General features: G+C 39.1%; 1 protein-coding gene across 2 annotated transcripts in view; it reads left to right on the top strand.

Annotated features, from left to right (window-relative positions):
- LOC143849947 (proline iminopeptidase-like) overlaps nt 1-21266 on the top strand; it is an 83378-nt gene that overhangs the window by 31243 nt on the left and 30869 nt on the right. The window contains exon 8 of one of the 2 annotated variants that reach the window (XM_077359259.1): nt 14568-14669. The exons of the other annotated variant lie outside the window; for it this stretch is intronic. Coding sequence (XP_077215374.1) covers nt 14568-14669 — 102 coding nt within the window. The remainder of the gene's footprint in view (nt 1-14567; nt 14670-21266) is intronic. 2 annotated transcript variants of the gene reach the window in all.

Raw genomic sequence — 21266 nt, 5'->3', positions numbered from 1 at the left:
AGAGTTAGGGTTGGATCATCAAAAACCATGTAGTCACAATCAAAATATGAGATATTTATATATACAAAGATAATTATGTCTTCTATTCATGCTTCATGTGCAAACTCTTTCATTTGATCTAGACTCCAAATGTTGAGTCCACTCCTAAGGTCACAAAATCGATCCTCATTAAGGGGTTTTGTGAAGATATCCGCCAATTGTTCATTGGTGTGGATGTACTTAATTTCAATATCCCCTTTTTGAGAATGATCTCTTAAGAAATGATGCCTTACCTCTATGTGCTTAGTCCTAGAATGTTGAATTGGATTTTTTGTCAAGTTGATGGCGCTTGTATTATCACAATGGATTGGAACATTACTAAATGCAAGATTATAGTCCATGAGAGTGTTCTTCATCCATAGGATTTGTGCACAACAAGCGCCGGCCGCAATGTATTCTGCTTCGGTTGTAGACAAGGCTACCGAGTTTTGTTTTTTGCTAAACCAGGACACTAGAGACCTTCCTAGAAATTGACAAGTGCCACTTGTGCTTTTTCTATCAATTCTACAACCGGCAAAGTCGGCATCCGAAAATCCTACTAGATTGAATTCATTCGATCGTTCATACCATAATCCTAAAGAAGGAGTTCCTTTGAGATATTTGAATATCCTCTTAACGGCACTCAAATGAGACTCTTTAGGACCCGATTGAAACCTAGCACAAATGCACACGCTAAACATTATATCCGGCCGACTAGCGGTCAAATATAATAGACTTCCTATCATTCCTCTAAACTTTTTCTCATCAACCGGTTTCCCACTTTCATCCTTTTCTAATTTGGTGGAAGTGCTCATAGGAGTTGGCTTGATTTGAGAGCTATCCATGCCAAATTTCTTAAGGAGTTCCTTAGTATACTTCTCTTGGTTGATGAAAATTCCATTTTTACATTGTTTGATTTGAAGTCCTAGGAAATAGGTAAGCTCTCCCATCATACTCATCTCAAACTCTTTTTGCATTGATTGTGCGAATTCTTCACACATCTTATCATTGGTAGCACCAAATATTGTATCATCTACATAGACTTGAACAATAAGCATATCTTTTCCTTTTCTTTTAATAAACAAGGTTTTGTCAACCGTGCCCATTTGAAAGCCACTCTCTAATAGGAAGGAGCTAAGCCTCTCATACCAAGCTCTAGGAGCTTGCTTTAGACCATACAAGGCTTTGTCCAACCTATATACGTGATTAGGGTATTTGAAATCCTCAAAACCGGGAGGTTGTTCAACATAAACTTCCTCCATAATATACCCATTTAGGAATGCACTCTTCACATCCATTTGATACAACTTAAAGTTTTTATGGGATGCAAATGCAAGTAGCATCCTTATGGCTTCCAATCTAGCAACCGGAGCAAAGGTCTCATCATAATCGATACCTTCCTCTTCGTTGTAACCTTGGGCTACCAATCTAGCTTTATTCCTTTGAATATCTCCATGCTCATCGAGTTTGTTTCTAAACACCCATTTAGTCCCAATAACCGGGTGATCACTAGGCCTAGGAACTAACCTCCATACTTGGTTTCTCTCAAATTGGTTTAGTTCCTCATTCATAGCAATCATCCAAAATTCATCCTTTTCAGCTTCTTTTATGGACTTGGGTTCTATTTGGGAGATAAAGGCCATGTTGGCACAAACATTCTTATAGTGAGATCTTGTCTTAACTCCTTGTGAGGTTTCACCTATGATTTGAGTAGAGGGGTGACTAGACATGATTCTACTATGTTTAGGAAGACTTTCTACTTCAAGTTCTTCTATAGGTTGACCTTCTAAATTAAGATTTTCTAAGGGTTGGACAATGGACTCTACTTGACTAAGAGGCTCTAGAAGATTGACACCATCATCATCTTCATTAATGACATTAGGAGGTTCAAATGACTCGTCAAATTTGACATGCACGGATTCTTCCACAATTTGAGTTCTTTTGTTATAGACTCTATAGGCTTTACTATGGGTTGAATAGCCTAAGAAGATACCTTCATCGGATTTTAAATCAAACTTATGCAAGGTGTCTTTCATGTTTAATATAAAACATTTACAACCAAAGACTTTGAAATAGCTAACTTTGGGGGGTGTTCCACTCCATAGTTCATAAGGTGTTTTGTTAAGGTGAGGTCTAATGAGCACTCTATTTAAAATATAGCAAGCCGAGTGAACGGCTTCCGCCCAAAAGTTTCTTGGAACATTGTGCTCATTTAACATGGTTCTAGCCATTTCAATAATAGATCTATTTTTCCTTTCAACTACCCCATTTTGTTGGGGAGTTCTTGGAGCCGAGAAATTGTGCTTGATTCCATTTTCATTGCAAAAGGTATCAAACTCAAAGTTCTCAAACTCGGTTCCATGATCACTTCTAATTTCATTTATGAAAACCCCTTGTTCATTTTGAATTCGCTTGCACAAGTTGACAAATTTCTTGAAGGTTTCATCTTTACTAGTTAAGAATAACACCCAAGTGAATCGAGAGTAGTCATCAACAATCACATATACATATCTACTTCCTCCTCTACTACTAGTCTTCATGGGACCAAATAGGTCCATATGAAGGAGTTGGAGTGGACAAGAGGTAGATAATACACTTATGGGTTTAAAAGAGTTTTTAGCATGTTTTCCATGAATGCAAGCACTACAAACTTTATCTCTAATGTATTTGAGTTTAGGTAACTCTCTCACAAGATTCTTAGAAGATAATCTTGAAATTAAATCCATATGAGCATGACCAAGTCTCCTATGCCATAACCAAGGGTTATCATCCATGGCGGAGAGACATTGGATGTTTTGATTTTCAAGGTCTTCTAATGCTAATGAATACATATTGCCATCTCTATATGCAACAAATTCAACTTCATTATTCTTGGAATTCAAAATTTTACATCTATCTTTTTCAAAAAGAACTTTGTGACCAAGATCACATAGTTGACTAATGCTTATTAAATTAAATGAAAGACTGTCAACGAGCAAAACATGTTCAACCTTAATGTCCTTAATTTTAATGGTACCTTCACCGAGGATTTTGCTTCTTGTATCATCCCCAAAGGTGACATTTCCTTGATGACTCATGGTGACAAAGGCGAACTTGCTTACATCTCCCGTCATGTGCCTTGAGCAACCGCTATCCAAAAACCATTTGTCCTTTGAGGGTTTTCCTTTCAAGCACACCTACAAGAATCAAAGCTCATGTTGAAGTTTTAGGTACCCACTTTTTCTTGGGTCCTTCAAGGTTAGCAACATCATAAAGCTCATTCTTTTTAATCCACATAAATTTTGTTGCTTTTGATTTCTTAACATTGCATGCAAACCTTAAGTGTCCTATTCTACCACAATAGTGACAAGTGGGAATAAAGGCACTAGTGTTAGCATGGATGTAGGAGAAATTTCCTATAGCTTTATTTTTGAATGAGGCTTTTCCTTTAGAAAAGGGTTGGTAACCAAGACCATTTTTTTCTAGAGAGATAAGCTTATTTTCAAGAATTTCATCTAGTTTATTTTTGCCACATGAGAATTTTTTAAATGTCAAATCAAGTTCTTTGCATTTCAAAATAAGTTTCTCATTTTCTTCTTTTAAGCTTTTGTTTTCAAAGATTAATTTGTCTACTTCTTCATTCAAAGCTTTGTTTTCCAAAAACAATTTTTCACTTGTATTGGTTTGCAAATCGAATTCCTTTTTCATGAACCCAAAATCCCTAGTGACATTTTGTAAGGACTTTTTCATTGTTTTGTTTTTGGCGAGTTGTAAATCCAAATTTTCATGAAGTTTTTCACAAGCAAAAATTAGTTCATCATTAGAGAATTCATGAGATATATCATCAACATCATTTACCTCGGATAAGGAGATGTCTTGTGTTACATCGGCGAGTCCCATGAAGCAAAGGTCATCTTCATCCTTTCCGTTGGATTCATTTCCGGATGAAGCACTCCCTTCATCCCAAGCCGCCGCACACAAAGCCTTTTTGCCATGTCTTCTATTCTTCCTATCCTTGTCATTGTTGTTGATGAGTGGGCAATTTGGCCGTATATGACCAACCTTGTTGCACTTATAGCATCTCATCTCCTCTTTGTTTGAGGGTCTATTTCTTCCTTGGCTAGAGTTGCCTCCTTTCTTGAATTTGAGAAATTTCTTGAATCTCTTGGTGAAGAGAGCAAGATCATCTTGTGTGTCTTCTTCACTCTCTTCCTCTTCACTCTCAACTCTTGCTTTGAAAGCTATTCCTTTCCTTTTTGTATCTTCCTTTTGTTTGTTTAAGGTTTCTCTTCCTTTTAAAATCATTTCATAAGTTGTTAAGGAACCTATTAAGTCTTCTAAGCCCATTTTTGATACGTCTTTTGCTTCTTCAATGGCGGTGACCTTGGGATCCCAATCTTTAGGTAAAGACCTAAGTATTTTGGTAACTAAGTCCTTGCTAGACAATTGTTTACCTAAGGATCTCAACCCATTTGTTATGTTTGTGAACCTAGTATGCATTTCGGCAATGGTTTCATTTGGGTCCATCATGAATAGCTCATATTCTCTAAAAAGAAGATTCATCTTGGACTCTTTCACTTGATTTGTCCCTTCATGAGCTACCTCTAGCATATCCCAAATCTCCTTAGCGGTTTCAAGAGTAGAAACTCGATTGAACTCCTCGGGAGATAAGGCACAAATCAAGGCATTCATTGCTTTTGCATTGATAGTGGATTCTCTTCTTTCATTTTCATCCCATAGTTCCATATCAACACTAGGTTCATTATATCCATTTTGGATACTTCTCCAAACATCAAAATCCAAAGATTTTAAAAACACTCTCATTCTAGCTTTCCAATATGGATAGTTTGAGCCATTGAAGAAGGGAGGTCTAGTGGTGGATTGCCCCTCATTGCTATGAGAAAAGGTTGCCATTTGAATCTTTCCCTTGTAGGTTTTCAAAGAGAATTCCTATGTAAGAGCCTAGGCTCTGATACCAAGTGAAATTCCACTTAGCAACCCAAGAGGGGGTGAATTGGGTTTCTTTTCAAATTTTAAGAATTTTGAAAACTTAGATTGCACTAGTTTTAGATTGAATAGTAAATCAAAAATAGTATTCAAAGCAATAGTGAAAACTTACCACACAAGAAGAGGTGAAGAGGCAAAGAAGCTTTGACACCAAGATTTTTATAGTGGTTCGGTCTTATCTCAAGACCTACTCCACTCTTCTCAAGTTACTCTCCTTGAGGATTCCACTATCTTCTCCAAGGAACTTAAATACGGCGTTCCTTCCGCCTTGTACAAATCGAGCTCTACGCTCCAAGGGTCTTCTACGGCGCCCTTTGTGCCAAATACAAAGAAGATGAAATGAAAAAGCTTGCTTGCCTCTAGATAGGCTAATTTAAGGTAAAGCTCACTCACTCTCACAAGAACAAGATTGAACAAGTGAAGGTCCTAAGGTCTCTCAAGAATAATCTAAGGTAAATGGCACAAGAGAGAGATGGAGAGTGAAGATCTTCAAGAGAAGGAGAACAAATGGCTTTTTGTGCTCTTGAAATCTTTGTAATGTCCTTGGGTAGAAAACCCAAGAGTCCCTAGGTTCATATAAATAGAGGGGACAAAAAAAGACAAAATATTCGCACCCCAACGGTCGTCTCGGACTCCGGGCTCGGAGCTCCGAGCGGCTAATTTTTTTGAACCTGGAACAATTCTCGGAGTTCCGAGAATTTTCTCGGAGTTCCGAGCTCGGAGCTCCGAGAATATTCTCGGAGTTCCGAGAAGCCTACGGCCAGCAGATTTTCCTTATATTTTGCTGATTTTGTTTGGGCTTTTGGAACTTTGATTTTTCAAGATAAATGGAGTGTCATGAGGGTCCAACAATGTTGAGACACCACTATGAACATTCACAAACCCATTAAATTCTATCTAGGTTGATTTTAACTCTCCTTTGTGCCATAGACCTAGACTAAACATTGAGGACCGTTTACATTCTAAATTTACTTGGTCTTCAATCTTGTTGGCACCTTGTAGAGGCTTTGACATGTCTTCACTCAACTCCATTGATGCTTGAGTTGATTTGCCATTCTTGTGCTTGAGTTCAACCTCGAGTTCAACCTTGAGTTCAACCTTGTCATGCACTCTTGAGGATGGTACACTGTGAACATTATAACTTTGCCAATGGAAATCATTAGTGTATAAAACCTTTAAAACAAATTTAGTTTGTTAATCATCAAAACAATTCAATAGGAGTACTTGTTGAACCCTTGGGCTAACACACCCAAACCGCCATAACATTATCACTTGGATTGTTACGTTTTTTTTGGACTCCACTCTTGGAAACGAGACTCCGACTCTTGGAGATGAGTACAAGGAAACGTGTGCCTCTTTTACTACTATTAATCCAGCCCCTACAATTATGGAACATGGAGTATTTTTTCTTCTTCGCTTCGTGAATCACACGGGTTGCCTTACTAGTATATATAATGACAACGGGAATCCCATATGATATGAAGAATTAAAGAAGTGAGATCCTTATTTTCCGCTCCGTGAGTTGGCCTGCAAATTTGACTAATCGTTGTGATTGGAGTCGCATTATATTAAGAATTAGAGAAGAGCTATCCTAGCCTTCCACATGTTGAGTCGGCCGGCAAATTTGATTAATCCGCATATGCTGTGATTTGAATCCCCGTAATACTAAGGATTAGAGAAAACATATTCTTACTTTCCACATGGTGAGTCGACCTAACAAATTTGACTAATCTGCTTATGGTGTCAATGGAATTCCACACTTTTATAAAAGAACTAGATGAAACCTACCTCTGGTTTCAGAAGGTGTGTGTCAGCCAACAATTAAGCTTTGGCTTATCAAATAAAGGTCTCTCTCTATAGGCATTTTGCTAGACTTATGGTTGTAGTTCATCTGAACGGTTCTGATCACACGAGGCCAAAGTGGAGGCCAATAAATTTCAGTAATGAGCGTAAAGTAAAACTAAAAGTAACTTTTTTAAAATTGGGAAAAATACAGATACACCCCCTCTAGTTTCTAACACTTTCAACTCTAACGCTGACTTTCAAAACGTGACAAGTACTCCCCCTGAAGTTACAATGGATTTTTTTTATGGTGACGGAGTAGACGACGAGGCGGAAATGACCAAAATGCCCTCGTCTTCCCCAACTGAAAATTAGGGTTTTCATACTTGAAAACTGAAAAATTAGGGTTTGATTCAAAAGATTAGGAACACAGACTTAAAGCTAGAGGCTCAATCAATGTATATTAAATGATAAAGCATTCGGGCAAAGTATTCTCCAATAAAATTATGCTGCTTTAGGGTTTGATCAATGAAAGCCAAAAACCAGCAATATGAAAAAAAAATAGTAAAGAAAATGCAGAAATTCATAGCCCTACCGACAGGCACCTAATCAACAATGGAAACATAACCAAAAAAATGAAATCAACATTGAAAGGTGAAAACGAACAGTCAATAAAATTAAATACGAGAAAAGGGAAAATAAATCCTAATCTAAACCTCCACAAAATATGAGATAAATCTGAAATTTTATCAAAGTCAACAAATAAGAAGCAAGAATGCCATGGGCGATGTAGTAGATGACGCCAAATGCAAGAAAAGGGAAACCCTAGAGAGAGATCCCATCAGATAACAAGAAGCAAAATTGACCCAGAGAAAGGTGAGGTTTGAGGCATAGGAGGGTTTTGGGAGAGAGAGAGAGAGAGAGAGAGAGAGAGAGAGAGAGCAGCCAGGTGGGGAAGAGAGACGCGTAGGGAGAGAGTGTGTGTATGTGTCTACCCGAGGAAAAGTTTGGAAGGAAAAAAACTTTACCGATTTTCTCCTTTGCCATATGTAGTAACTGTATAGTTTTAAATGACGCTAAGGGGCGTGCGAGGGAGCAGAAGGTATTTGCATATGAGAGAGAAAGCACCAGATATATCGAGAGAAAAAAATAAAAAAATTCTCTTTTTTCCTCTGGCTATATATATATATATATATATATATATATATAGAGAGAGAGAGAGAGAGAGAGAGAGAGAGAGAGAGAGAGAGAGAATAGAGTTCCTAAGGGTGCCCTCATATAGCTTATATGAGGCGGCTCTCACAAAACATAAGGGGCCCACATTGTTAGGATGATCCAAAGCATTCATTTGAAAGGCCCCATCATAGATGGGGTGTGTACAAAAAAATCAGCTCCAAAGGATCATCCCAACCCTTCAAACTGTGGAGGCAAAAATGGACAGATTTGTGAAGGTTTTTACACGTCCATTTTTGCCTCCACAAATCGTAGGGTTGGGTTGATCCTATGGAGCTAATTTTTTGCGCAAAACCTATCTATGTGAGGGCCCATCAAATGAATGGTTTGGATCACCCAAACAATGTGGGGCCCACTGTATTTTAACCCGTTGGTGTAGCTATGTTAACTACACGAATGTGTAGCTACACTTTTCTCTCTCTCACTCTCTCTCTCTCTCTATATATATATATATATATAGAGAGAGAGAGAGAGTAAAGGTTCTGCGCTCGAGTGCAGAAACAAGGGTGGGCCCACACTGTTGGGGGGATCCAAAGCATTCATTTGATGGGCCCTTTCATGGATAGGGTGTCTACAAAAAATTAGCTCCATTGGATCATCTTAGGGTGTTCATTTGTGGAGTGAAAAATGGGCAGATTAGTGGACATATAGTATCTGTCCATTTTCAACCCCACAAATGGACACCCTAGGATGATCCAATGGAGCTGATTTTGGGTACACACCCCATTGGGTACACACCCGATCCCTGATGGGGACTTTAAAATGAATGCTTAGGATCACCCCAACAATGTGGCCCCACCCTTGTTTCCTGCACTCGAGCGTAGATATGCTATCTGCGTTTGAGCGTAGGAACCCTTTACTCATATATATATATATATATATATATATAGAGGAAAGTGTTGGTGAGCTTAAGCTCACCAAACTTATGGTGAGCTTAAGCGCCCAAATCACATGGGTCCCACATTTTTTGTGGTGATCCAAACCATTAATTTGCAAGGCCCTATCATAGATAGGGTGTGTACCAAAAATCAGCTCCATAGGATCATCCTAACCCCTCCATTTGTGGAGGACAAAAATGGGCAGATTTGTGGACAAATAATGTCTGTCCATTTTGACCTCCACAAATGGATGGGTTAGGATGATCCTATGGAGCTGATTTTTGGTACACACCCTATCTATGATAGGGCCTTGCAAATGAATGGTTTGGATCACCACAGAAAATGTGGGACCCATGTGATTGGGCGCTTAAGCTCACCATAAGTTTTGGTGACCTCACCAACACTTTCCTCATATATATATATATATACTTGCGATGCACGGGCCGACAAAGAACTGTACGGACCACATCATAGGTTGATCTAAACTGTCCATGTGATGGAACACAACATAAATAGGTTGTGCCCCCAAAATCATTTCCATAGGCTGATCCTAGCCCTCCAATCTATAGAGGTTTCCATAATATGTTGTTCCTCTTAAATCGGATGGTTAAGATCATCCTATAGAATTTTGTATTAAAAAAGCATAAAGGAGGGGGGTAAGATTGAAATTATGTGGCTTTAATGGATGCCTTTGTTAAAAAGCATAAAGGAGGGGGTAGGATTGAAAATATGTGGGTTGAATAGGTGCCTTTGTTAAAAAAAGTAAAAAAAGTGATGTGTAATTCTCATAGAATTTTCAAATAATTCAAAAAATCCATTCATTTTCTCTTTTGCTATATATATATATATATATATATATATATATATATATATATATATATATATATATATAATGACGATCAGGGAAGCCTTTAGGAGTCGTCGGAACATCCCCCCGGGTGGCTCTCAATTGTCGTTCCTCCTTTGTGAATGTGGTACAAACCTCGAGCCACTGGCAGAATCTTACCTGGCATGTTTAGATGGAGGCTATTCCGCCATGGAAGTCTTTGATTCTCTTGGGATCTTTAAAATCTGCCGTAGAAGATCTTTATTCTCTTTTGGGCAAGGAGTTGGTGCAGACAGACCCCCTTGGTCTCTTTGGCCCCCACCACGTTCACATGCTAGTTCCCTGGGGAGTTTGGAAGAGTGGGACACAAGAGGGAGAAGACTGGATTTCGGAGCTAGGAAAACTCCTGGCCAAAGAGCAGAAGTAAATCGAAGACCAGGATTGAATGGGAGTGACTGGATGCGCATAAAATGCAGCTACTGAAATTTTGGTTCGCGCACCTCATGCAGGAAGTGTGCTGAACTGCGTCACAAAGAGAACTTTAGCTTAGCCTGGAGACCCAAAAAGATCCCATCTGCAGATGGTGGTGAAATCATTTGATGTTTGGAGGTGCCGGGCTCTGTGGTGGAAGATAAAAAGAAGAACCTCAAATGCTGCCTTATCGGAACTTTAAAATCTGGTTCATGGCTTCTAGAAGAAGTTTGGGCCTGGGCTAAACTTTTTTGGGGCCTCCCAGAGTTGGATAAGCCGTTTGCCATTAGTACCGTGGACATTCTATTCCGATTCATCTTCGAATTTCAGGCATCTTTGATCCTTCGTCGTGAAGGCGAGGCTTTTGGAGGGTATCTCTTGTCTCTCTAGCCTTGGTTCCCTGCCTACGACACGGGCGATAGAACGGCACGGCTGCGATTTTATGATATTCCTTTTCATGCGTGGGCTGCTTCCACGATGGAGACTCTAGGATCACATTTGGGCCAGGTTCTTGAATCACAACTTTTTGGGAATCACTCTCACTGTTTGGTGTATGCTTCTGCCTTAGTCATGTCCCCTTTGTGGAAATCTATTCCTCGGTCTATCAATTTAAAGGTGGACTCCAATATTTTCTCGGTGGGAGTTAAAGTGGTTTCAGAGGACAGTATAAATTCACTTGCAATGTCGGTGGTGGGAGAGGCCAGTCGTAAAGACAATTTGCCTCCTTTTGAGGGATCTGCCCAAATTTCTGATGATGTAGGGTCATCGACGGACCGACGGTAGACTTACCAGAAAAGGTGGCAGAGGTCAGTGGTAGTAGACCGGCGCCGACAGTGGTCCCCAATTCAAATTTTGAATTCCCCACCTACCACCTTCCCCCCTGAGATTGTGTCAGGAAGTAGGGAGGCTAGGATTAGGGGCTCTAGGGGTCTGCCAATTGCAAGGAAACCACCGTTGCTACTCCCACTTGGCAACAAAAGGAAAGGGGACGAAAAGAAGCTGTTGACACGTGGTACTAAGTCGGCAAAAGATCTAAAGGTGCTGAAATTAAAAAACAGGTTTCACATGGCAAGGAAAAGTGATGAGGTAAAAAACAATCGCTCAGGAAAAGGTAAAATTAGGAAAGGTCTTGGGAAGGACGCTTGTGTCTTGGCGACACATGGAGGGTTATCATTACTTAATAGAAAGCTTACGCACTTGCACAGAAAAAGGGAAATTAGAAAAAAGAAGCGTGGCTCGGAAAGTGTTCTCTATTTTCAAACCCCTCAAAAATCGCCTTCTTCAAGTATGTCTTGCAACGATCATTTCGAGTACACAAGCAATCCAGCTATTGGGGTAATAACCTTAGTTAATAACCTTAGTTAACGAAGACTTAGAGCTTCTGAAAAATCTGAAGTACAATGAAAAGTTGGCGAGGAAGGTGTTACCCACACCGGCTGAGGTTCTGCTCTCCCCTCTGAAGAAACAATCGGTTAAAGAAAGGGTAGCAGGCGCTCGAAATTCGGGCTCGTCCCCTTCTCGGTCCACCTTGAATAGTGAGGGGGAACTTCACACCCCCCTTCGTAATCTGCCCATCTTTAGTAAGATCCTGGATAAGGAGAGGTTAACTCGAAGGCGTCTGTGGGAAGAGGAAAAGCAATCAGATATCTCTTGATAGGTTTTTAGGCGTCAATCATTGGACTTTTATCAGAATCTAGATCAAGGGATTCCAGTAACGGAAGATATTCAGTGAGCAGGGCTGCCTAACGACGGCACTGATAAGGGTAAAGATCTTCAATTACCATCAGCAGCTGTCGATCCTGGGCACCCTGAATTGGAGAGTTTTAATGAATTCTTAGTGATGGGAGATCCCCTTGGGATCTCTTATTAGGAGAACATAGTCAAGACCAGGGAGATGTTCTTGGGATCACAATCCAAAGTTGTAAAAGATTGAGTCGATGGAGCAAAGGAATGAGAGAATAAGGGTGGCCCAGAGGAAAAGTAGTAGGAAAAGTGTAAAGAGGATTGGGAAGTAGGAAATTGATAGGGGAGGTTAGTCGAAAAGTAAAGAAACATATCTCCAGTTCAGGAAAACGGATTTGTTTTTATGAAAGATTAGGTTGGATTGAATAGCTTGGGGAAGTGCTATGCTAAGCAAAGGCGTAGTTTACACGCTTGAGAATTGGAAAATGTTTCCCTCTAGGACTTACTGAATAGAATAGACAAGTTACATAACCAGATTTTAGTTTTATTACATTAGTTTGAGAGCTGATCCCTATTGCTCTGTTTTGTCCGGCTAATCTAGCTAGTCTTTACTGGGGAACTAAGAGTTTGGAGGGAATGATCTCAAAGGGGACAACTGCATTTATCTCCCCAGTCTTGCTAGTCGATGCTCTCAAGGATCTAGGCTGATGGCCAGATAGTGAGTAGTGGCATAGTTTCTCATAGGTGGTACACATTAGGGGGTGGGAAGATATTGTAAAGAATACAATGTTGTGAAGTACAAGGGTGCGTATAAACCACTGCCAATACCTTGTTTATCTCTTCTGGACTGGTGCTGGTATGTCGGCCCAGTCCACTTTAATATTTTGTAATGCAGGATGGGACTACTGGTCCTGACTGCTATCTTAATATTAATGAAATGTGTCAACTTTCAATATATATATATATATATATATATATATATAGAGAGAGAGAGAGAGAGAGAGAGAGAGAGAGAGAGAGAGAGAGAAAACTGTTGGTGCACTTAAGCTCACCATTGTTTTGGTGCGCTTAAGTTGTTATAACGCCTCCCATTCGTTTAAATGTTTGGGTCCCACTGGGTCCCGCTTAAGCGCACCAATGGGAGGCGTTATAACAACTTAAGCGCACCAAAAAAATGGTTCGCTTAAGCTCACCAACAGTATATATATATATATATATATATATATATGAGAAAAGGGTTCCTGAGGTTAACCTCATATAGCTTATATGAGGTGGCGCTCACAAAACATAAGGGGCCCACATTGTTAGGATGATCCAAAGCATTCATTTGAAAGGCCCCATCATAGATAGGGTGTGTACAAAAAATCAGCTCCATTGGATCATCCTAACCCATCCAAAAGTGGAGGGCAAAATGGATAGACACTTTTTGTCCACAAATCTGCCCATTTTTGCCTCCACTTTTGGAGGGGTTAGGATGATCCAATGGAGCTGATTTTTGGTACACACCCTATCTATGATGGGGCCTTGCAAATGAATGGTTTGGATCATCCAAACAAAGTGGGCACCTTATGTTTTGTGAGCACCACCTCATATAAGCTTATATGAGGTTAACCTCAGGAACTATATTCTCTCTCTCTCTCTCTCTCTATATATATATATATATATGTATATATATATATATATGTATATATATATATATATATATATATATATATATATATATAGCAGAAGAGAAAAGGAGAGAATTGTTTGAATTTCTCCAAAAATTCTAATAGAATTACACATCACGTTTTTTGACCTTTTTTAACGAAGGCACCCATTCAACCCACATATTTTCAATCCTACCCCCTCCTTTATGCTTTTTAACAAAGGCACCCATTAAAGCCACATAATTTCAATCCTACCAACCCTCCTTTATGCTTTTGTAATAAAAAAAGTGGACAAAGGCAACATAATGACGTTTTTTCTTTGCAAAATTCGGATTGGGTACATAGGTTACATAATACTACGGATTTTTGTGAACATATTACATAATACTCCAGATTCAAGTTGCCTTTCAAAATATTGACGAATTCCGGGCACCCTAAGAGGAACAACATATTATGGAAACCTCTATAGATTGGAGGGCTAGGATCAGCCTATGGAAATGATTTTACGGGCACAACCTATTTCTGTTGTGTTCCATTTCCATCACATGGACGGTTTGGATCAACCTATGATGTGGTCCGTACAGTTCTTTGTCGGCCCGTGCATCGCACGGGGTTTTTTACTAGTGTGTGTGTGTGTCATTCTCATTTCTTAGAAACAAATCTGTGAAATATTCAGTCTTTTTCTTGGGCCCACTATGTTATCCGCCCTACCCTGTAAACTACTGCTTTGTATCATGTTGCATGTAGATGATATCCTCATACTAAATATAAATTTGAGATAACTTTTGAAAATCCATTCCGTTGGTATGTAAACCAATGGGCCAGTAGCAAGCTCGATTACTGGTTATGGATCTTAGGCATTTCTAGTTTACTAGATCTCTGAAGCATGAATATCTAACATTGAAGAATTCTATCATTACTTTTTTATTTGATTTTCCTGTAGTTTACATGGTTCTTAGTTATTTCACTGTCTATAGTTTACATTATATTAATTTATCGTCACTAGCTTTCAAATCCATTCGACTGTTGTGCTTGTTTCAGTACAAAGCTGCTAAAGCATGGACTAAATGGGAAATGATGACTGCACATCTTCTTCCGAATGAAGAGAACATCAAAAGAGGGGACATCGACATGTTTTCATTGGTAAATTGTTTTTTCATGCCAAACATTATCAAGTGCTTCTAGTCATGGATTTAAATTTCGGTTTCGTTTTCGGTTTCGGATATGTCCGAAACCGGAATTTCGGGTAAAAAATCAAAGCAAATTTCATTATTGTACTGAAATTTCAGCCAAAACTTTGTAAACAAACTTAAAAAATCCCAATTTTCTGAAATTTCATACTCTGGCAGAAATTTCGGGTTTGGGTGATTTCGGTTTCGGTCCCAAACGAAATTTAAAACCATGCTTCTAGTTACATCTCTCTGGCATCTCAATATAAAAATTAATTGTACTCTTTATAATGTAGTCTCGTTAATATGGATCCATGTGACGTAAAATGTATGAGAGTTGTTTTGACCAAGCATCCATGTGACTTTAATTCTCGAACGCTAGTGTCAGGCTCAAAAGCTTTTGGCGGTCCCATTGTTGTTGTACATGTTCAAGCATATATAGTCCCCATTTGCACCAAATTCAATGTTTGTAGGTAATTGTATATTCCTTAGCTTATCACCATTGGCCAAGCAACGCAGGTTTTACAAACCAAGGAAGCAGGATTCTTCCTTGGGAGTGGGGAACCGTGATTCCCCGGTTCGCGAATCCGAAATGGGAATCTTCTCAAATCCCAAAAAACTAGGAATCCCGGTTTGGATTTGCTGGAAACCCGATTCCCACTTTTGGGAATCGCGGTTTATGATTCCCTGGAAACGCGATTCCCACTTTTGGGAACCACAGTTTAATGTTATGTGAAACGTGATTTTCCGGCGATTCCCCGGAGATTCCTCTGCGATTCCAACTCCCCAACGATTCCTGGCGAATATCCGGTGACTCTCTGGCAACTCTCCGGTGACTTCACGATTCCCGCTTCCGATCATTCCGAGAGCCTTCGATTCCCGCTTTCGATTCCCGTTTCGGTTCCTTCTTTCGATTCCCGTTTCGGTTCCTTCTTTCGATTCCCGCTTTCGATTCCCACTATGGCAACCTTGTTACAAACTATTGGAAGATGTGTTACTACAGTATTCAAACAATCGTTTCGATCTGTAGTACCAGGTTATTAATAATGAGAGTCCAGGTATTACCATCAATGCGACCTTTTATTGACTATTCTTGTTGCAAAGAAACCAAGATGCTTTGAGGAATACCCTTATTGATTATAATGTGTACTTCAATATCTATTCCAATCTTGGGGGCTTACCTACCTGGGGGACTTTATTTGGTGCTCTAGTAGCGCTAGTCCTATTTCAAAATTTTAAAGCATTTTACATCAACGCTAGGGCTATTTTACTCTTTTCTTTTTCTTCTTAACAATTGTATATGTGCATATGTATATATACACATGTAAATACATACACATATAGACACACAAATATATATATATATATATATATATATATATATATATATATATATATATATATATATATATACACACACACACACACACACACTAGGGGGACAACCCGTGCGATGCACAGGTGGGAAGTTATTTTAGATCCAAAAGAAATCGTGAGAAATAAAAAAATCAATAAAATAATGGCCGAACCTAATTCCACAAACAAAATCCAAATTATTTTGTCATTTGGATAAAAGAGATCTATCAAGCAAAAAAATGCGTAATTTTAGTACCCAAACTAATTTAAGATTGGAGAAAATGTTCACATCATTAACTTCCTTTTTTTTTTTTTTTGAATGGTAACTGATATATAAATAAAAGGGGAACGACCGAAAGGAAACCTCCCGCCCCCCCACTAGGTCAGAACTACACACAGGAAAAGAAAAAAGAAAACAGAAAACATTACAATAAGAAATTAAGGGGGAAGAAAGTCATAAAGCTCCAGAGACTGCTTTATCACACCCGCTTTAGCCAAACTATCAGCGATTGCATTGGCAGATCTCCTAATATGAAGGAAATCCACCGAACATCCGACCGAAATATCCTTTATTTCATCGAATAAATGAAGAAATCTCCAAGGAGGATTTACCGAACCCTTAAGCCACCGAATGACATTTACAGAGTCTCCTTCCACGATAGTGTTTGCTACCCTCTCTCTTCCTAACATTAGGATTCCTTGATAAGCGGCTCTGACTTCAGCTTCAGTAGAATCGGCGACTCCTATCGGCCCGGAAAAAGCCTGCACAACATTCCCCTCTGAATTCCTTAATACGCCCCCGATCCCAGCTGGACCAGGGTTACCCAAGCTTGATCCGTCAAAATTCAGCTTAGAAAAGACTACTGGAGGATTGACCCATTGCTGAGCGATTCTATGGGTGGGTATTTGACTGTTGCAGACCACTGTCCATCCCGCCCACAAGTCGAAAGCCGAAACAAATTTGAACAAGGGCAAAGACCTTGCCCAAGAAATCGATAAGACAACTACTTTGATATATAGGCAATAGGAAGAAGATGAAAGCCCCTCGAAGATCCGATTGTTTCTTTCCGACCATAAAACCCACAGCGTAGCCAGAAATGAAATCGACCACAACACTTTACCTTTTGACCTCCATGGATTAAACGCCCACCCCTCAAATAGATCCTTAACTTGGGAAGGGAAAACCCACTCGATGCCGAATCTCTCCAGAACCCGTCCCCATACCACTCGAGCGACTTTGCAATGGATAAATAAATGCTCCGCCGATTCTTCTGCTTCGAGACACATAGCACAATGATTGACTATGATCATATGCCTAGCCCTCAAAAACTCTACCGTTTGAATACGTCCTTGAATCACCTTCCACCCGAAAAAACATATACTAGGAGGAACCTTCATCTTCCACACTTTTGCCACATACCGATTTGCCGCACTCGGATACAGGCCTTTGTGGAAAGATTTTACCGAAAAATAACCCGATGTGTCCCACACCCAAATCCTTTTATCCGTCCCAGATGGACTAATGTAGTTGTCCTCCAATATCTGAAAGAAAGAAACCAACGATAACAATTCCCTGTCGAAGAAATTTCTGCGGAACAACGGCTTCCATATCACCTTATTGGCCCGAAACTCAAAACAATCTTTGACTACAGCTTGTTTGTCCCTGGCCACCACATATAAATCAGGGAACAAGTCTTTTAGAGGTATGACGGAACACCATACCATATTCCAAAAAGAAATTCTATCCCCCGAGTATACTCTATATCTTATGCCGCGGTCGAAACATGGACTCAAACGCATAATATCCCGCCACAGTGTCACTCCAGGTTTGTTGAATCGATTAAGAGAACTCCAATTTCCCACGCCTGTGCCATATTTACCACCAATCACTTTCGCCCATAACTGAGTCTGTTCTTCGCCAAACCTCCACAGCCATTTCCCTAGGAGAGCGTCATTAACCTGTTTGATCTTACGAATCCCCAAACCTCCGCCGAGTACCGGCTTGCAAACATCTTCCCAGGAAACCAAAGATAAGCTCTTTTTATCTTTTGAACCTCCCCACAAAAACCTCCGCTGGATCAATTCGATTTTCTTTGCAATAGAAACAGGGCACCTGAATAATGATAATTGGTAAATAGGAAGATTCGACAGCACGGCCTTGATCAAGGTCAATCTGCCCCCAATTGATACCAAATTCCTTTTCCATGAATCTAGTCTCCGTTCGATTCTTTCCACAATTGGTGCCCACGCCCCTATTTTCGGTCTGCCACCTCCCAACGGAAGCCCAAGATAAGAAGAAGGGAACCTATCCAAAAGGCATCCCATTAGATGCGCCAAAGTCTTTGCTTCCTCCTCCCCCACATTCACATCATTAACTTCCTCTTAGTTCAGAAACCAAGAACCTATGTTGATTGTATATGTCGATGATATCATTATCATAGGTAGTAATTCAGGGGGAATCCTGAATCTGAAGGCTTTCTTACAAAAGGAGTTCACTACAAAAAACTTAGGACGTCTCAGATATTTCCTTGGGATAGAAGTGGCATACTCCTCTAGTGGTTTGTCTCTATCACAGAGAAAGTATGTTTTGGATTTGTTGGAGGAAACATGAAATCTTGGTGTAAAACCTGTGTCTGCACCTATGGATCCCAATGTCAAACTAGTTCTAGAAGAATGGGACTTGTTGGAGGATACTGGTAGGTATTGAAGACTCGTGGGCAAGCTTATATACCTTATTGTGACTCGTCCTGATATATCCTATGCTGTTGGCGTAGTCAGTCAGTACATGACGTCCTCTCGTACTTCACACTGGAGTGCAGTAGTTCAAATCCTCAAATATCTGAAGGGTGCACCAAGAAAGGGCTTATTATTCAAAAGACATGGTCATATGCGAATTAAGGGATTTTCTGATGCTGATTGGGCTGGATCTCCTGTAGATAGGAGATCGACTACTGGGTATTGTAGTTTTGTGGGAGGCTACCTAGTATCTTGGAAAAGTAAGAAGCAGGACGTCATCGCAAAGTCAAGTGCAGAGGTAGAATACAGAGCTATGGCTCACACGAGTACACAGAGATTATCTGGCTGAGATCACTCCTGTCCGAGATTGGTATTGTATCTTCTTCACCCTCACAGTTGTACTGTGACAACAAGGTCGCCATTTATAACGCGACAAACCCAGTTTTCCATGAGCGAACAAAGCATATCGAGGTCGACTGTCACTTCATACGTCAAAGGATTCAGAAGGGGGAGGTATGTACTGTATTTATTCGATCTGTAGATCAATTGGCCGATATGTTCACAAAACCGTTGAATAAGGCAAAGCTGAGCGATATTTGTAACAATCTAGGAATGTTTAACTTATACATTCCAGCTTGAGGGGGAGTTTTAGAATAGGTCTAGCCTAATATGGGCATTATGGTCATTTGTAGTTAATCTGTTATATAAATATTTAGTGAGGGGGAGTTATCTCTCTAACTCACATTTTCTCCTTAATCTCTCTTAACAGATACATATGAAAATGATAAAAATTTATGCTTTTTTTTTCAATGACAAAAAATTATGATGAAATTTCAGAAAATGCTAGAAAATCTATTTAAAACGGGGAAACTTAACCTTTTAGATTCAAAATATTAAAAAAATAATAAATAATATTTGAAAATCATAAAAAATTAGAATGGACAAGGAAATTTAAAACAGGGAAACTTAACCTTTTAGATTCAAAATATAAAAAAATAATAAATAATATTTGAAAATCATAAAAAAATAGAATGGACAAGGCAATTATTTAAATTACACAACTCATATTATTGTAGTATTATATACTGTATTTTATAATATTATGTCTATTTTTAGTTTTATTAAAAATTTGAAAAAATCATGGACCTTTCAGAAAAGCTATTTTAGATTCAAAATATTAAAAAAAAAATAAACAATATTTAAAAATTGTAAAAAAAATTAGAATGGGCAAGGAAATTTTATTTTTTTTTGAAAAATGACAATATATTCATATTATGCATTACAAGCAGAAGGGACCAGGAGTCCCCCTTGGTACAAAATTTAAGAGGCATAGAACCTGATTCATATGCACAAGTTAAGAGATTTTAGAGACCTACTGGGTCTTCAAAAAAACATTACATATCGGCTAAACAGCTATTCTCACCAAAGACCTACATTCTCCACACCTAAACATTCATGGGCCAAACCAAAGACCCATTGACCTTGGCATGTCAAAGATTATCAGAGGATAATTCCTCAAGCCGCGAAGGACGAAAGTCCCTCAAGCACACTCAGATAATCCCATTACCACCCAAATTCGTCAATTAGAGTAAAGAGTTCAATAACTGGAGCAATAAAGACTTCCCAAACTCCTCCTTCCAACACCCTTCCAAAAAGCAATTTCCCACCAAGACAACCCTCAAGAGCCCACCAGAAACTATTTACACCGTAAGGAAATCCCCTAATTTCTTCAGAGCTTTGAGCTCCCTACCACCCCTGCCTGGTGTCTTCCCTTCTTCAGCCACGTGTCGTTTCTCTATGTCAAGGAGCATCTCTTCGCTTCTCTACATTTTCCTCAAAACTAATTCCCAGAATAGTGCCCATTTTTGACATCTCGTCAAATTCCTCTGAGAATGCCTGCTTCTCTTTTTCTAGCAACTCTACATTTTCTCCCACCGAGGCATGCTCAGCCCTTTCAAGACATCCTTTAATCTTCCCACTGAGATTTGCATCTGTAGAATCTCTACACTGACCAGTCTCTTGAGACGGCCTCTAACTGACTTCATCCTCCCAATCCTCTTCTAAATCCGACCCCTCTTCCAAGGCTTTCTTCTATTCCGCCAGAGCTTTTTTGAAATGGAGAAGGAAATTATTTAAATTACACAATTCATACTATTGTAGTATTATATACTGTATTTTATAATATTATGACTATTTTTATTTTTATTGAAAATTAAAAAAATTAAATGAAAATCTAAAAACTCAGGCATGTGCAAATTTAGCCATGCCCTGTTATACCTAAAATTTATGTTATATTTTCTCACTATTTTCTTTCTTTGTTATAATTTTTTTATAAAATGTTTATAAAATGTTAAATAATCATTTTAAACAAGAAACTATCTTTCATTGCCATTTAGTGTATTAGTGGTATTCTATACCAATATGTGTTTTATAATTATATTTCTACGAGTTGCATGTGAAATGTGGTGTATGTAACTAT

The sequence above is a fragment of the Tasmannia lanceolata genome, unplaced genomic scaffold (assembly GCF_043159265.1).
Source record: "Tasmannia lanceolata isolate RefF3 unplaced genomic scaffold, GAP_Taslan_0.1 ptg000018l, whole genome shotgun sequence".
NCBI classification, from domain to species: domain Eukaryota; kingdom Viridiplantae; phylum Streptophyta; class Magnoliopsida; order Canellales; family Winteraceae; genus Tasmannia; species Tasmannia lanceolata.
Note: the sequence above shows the minus strand (reverse complement) of the source record. Positions and strands in the feature narration are given on the sequence as shown.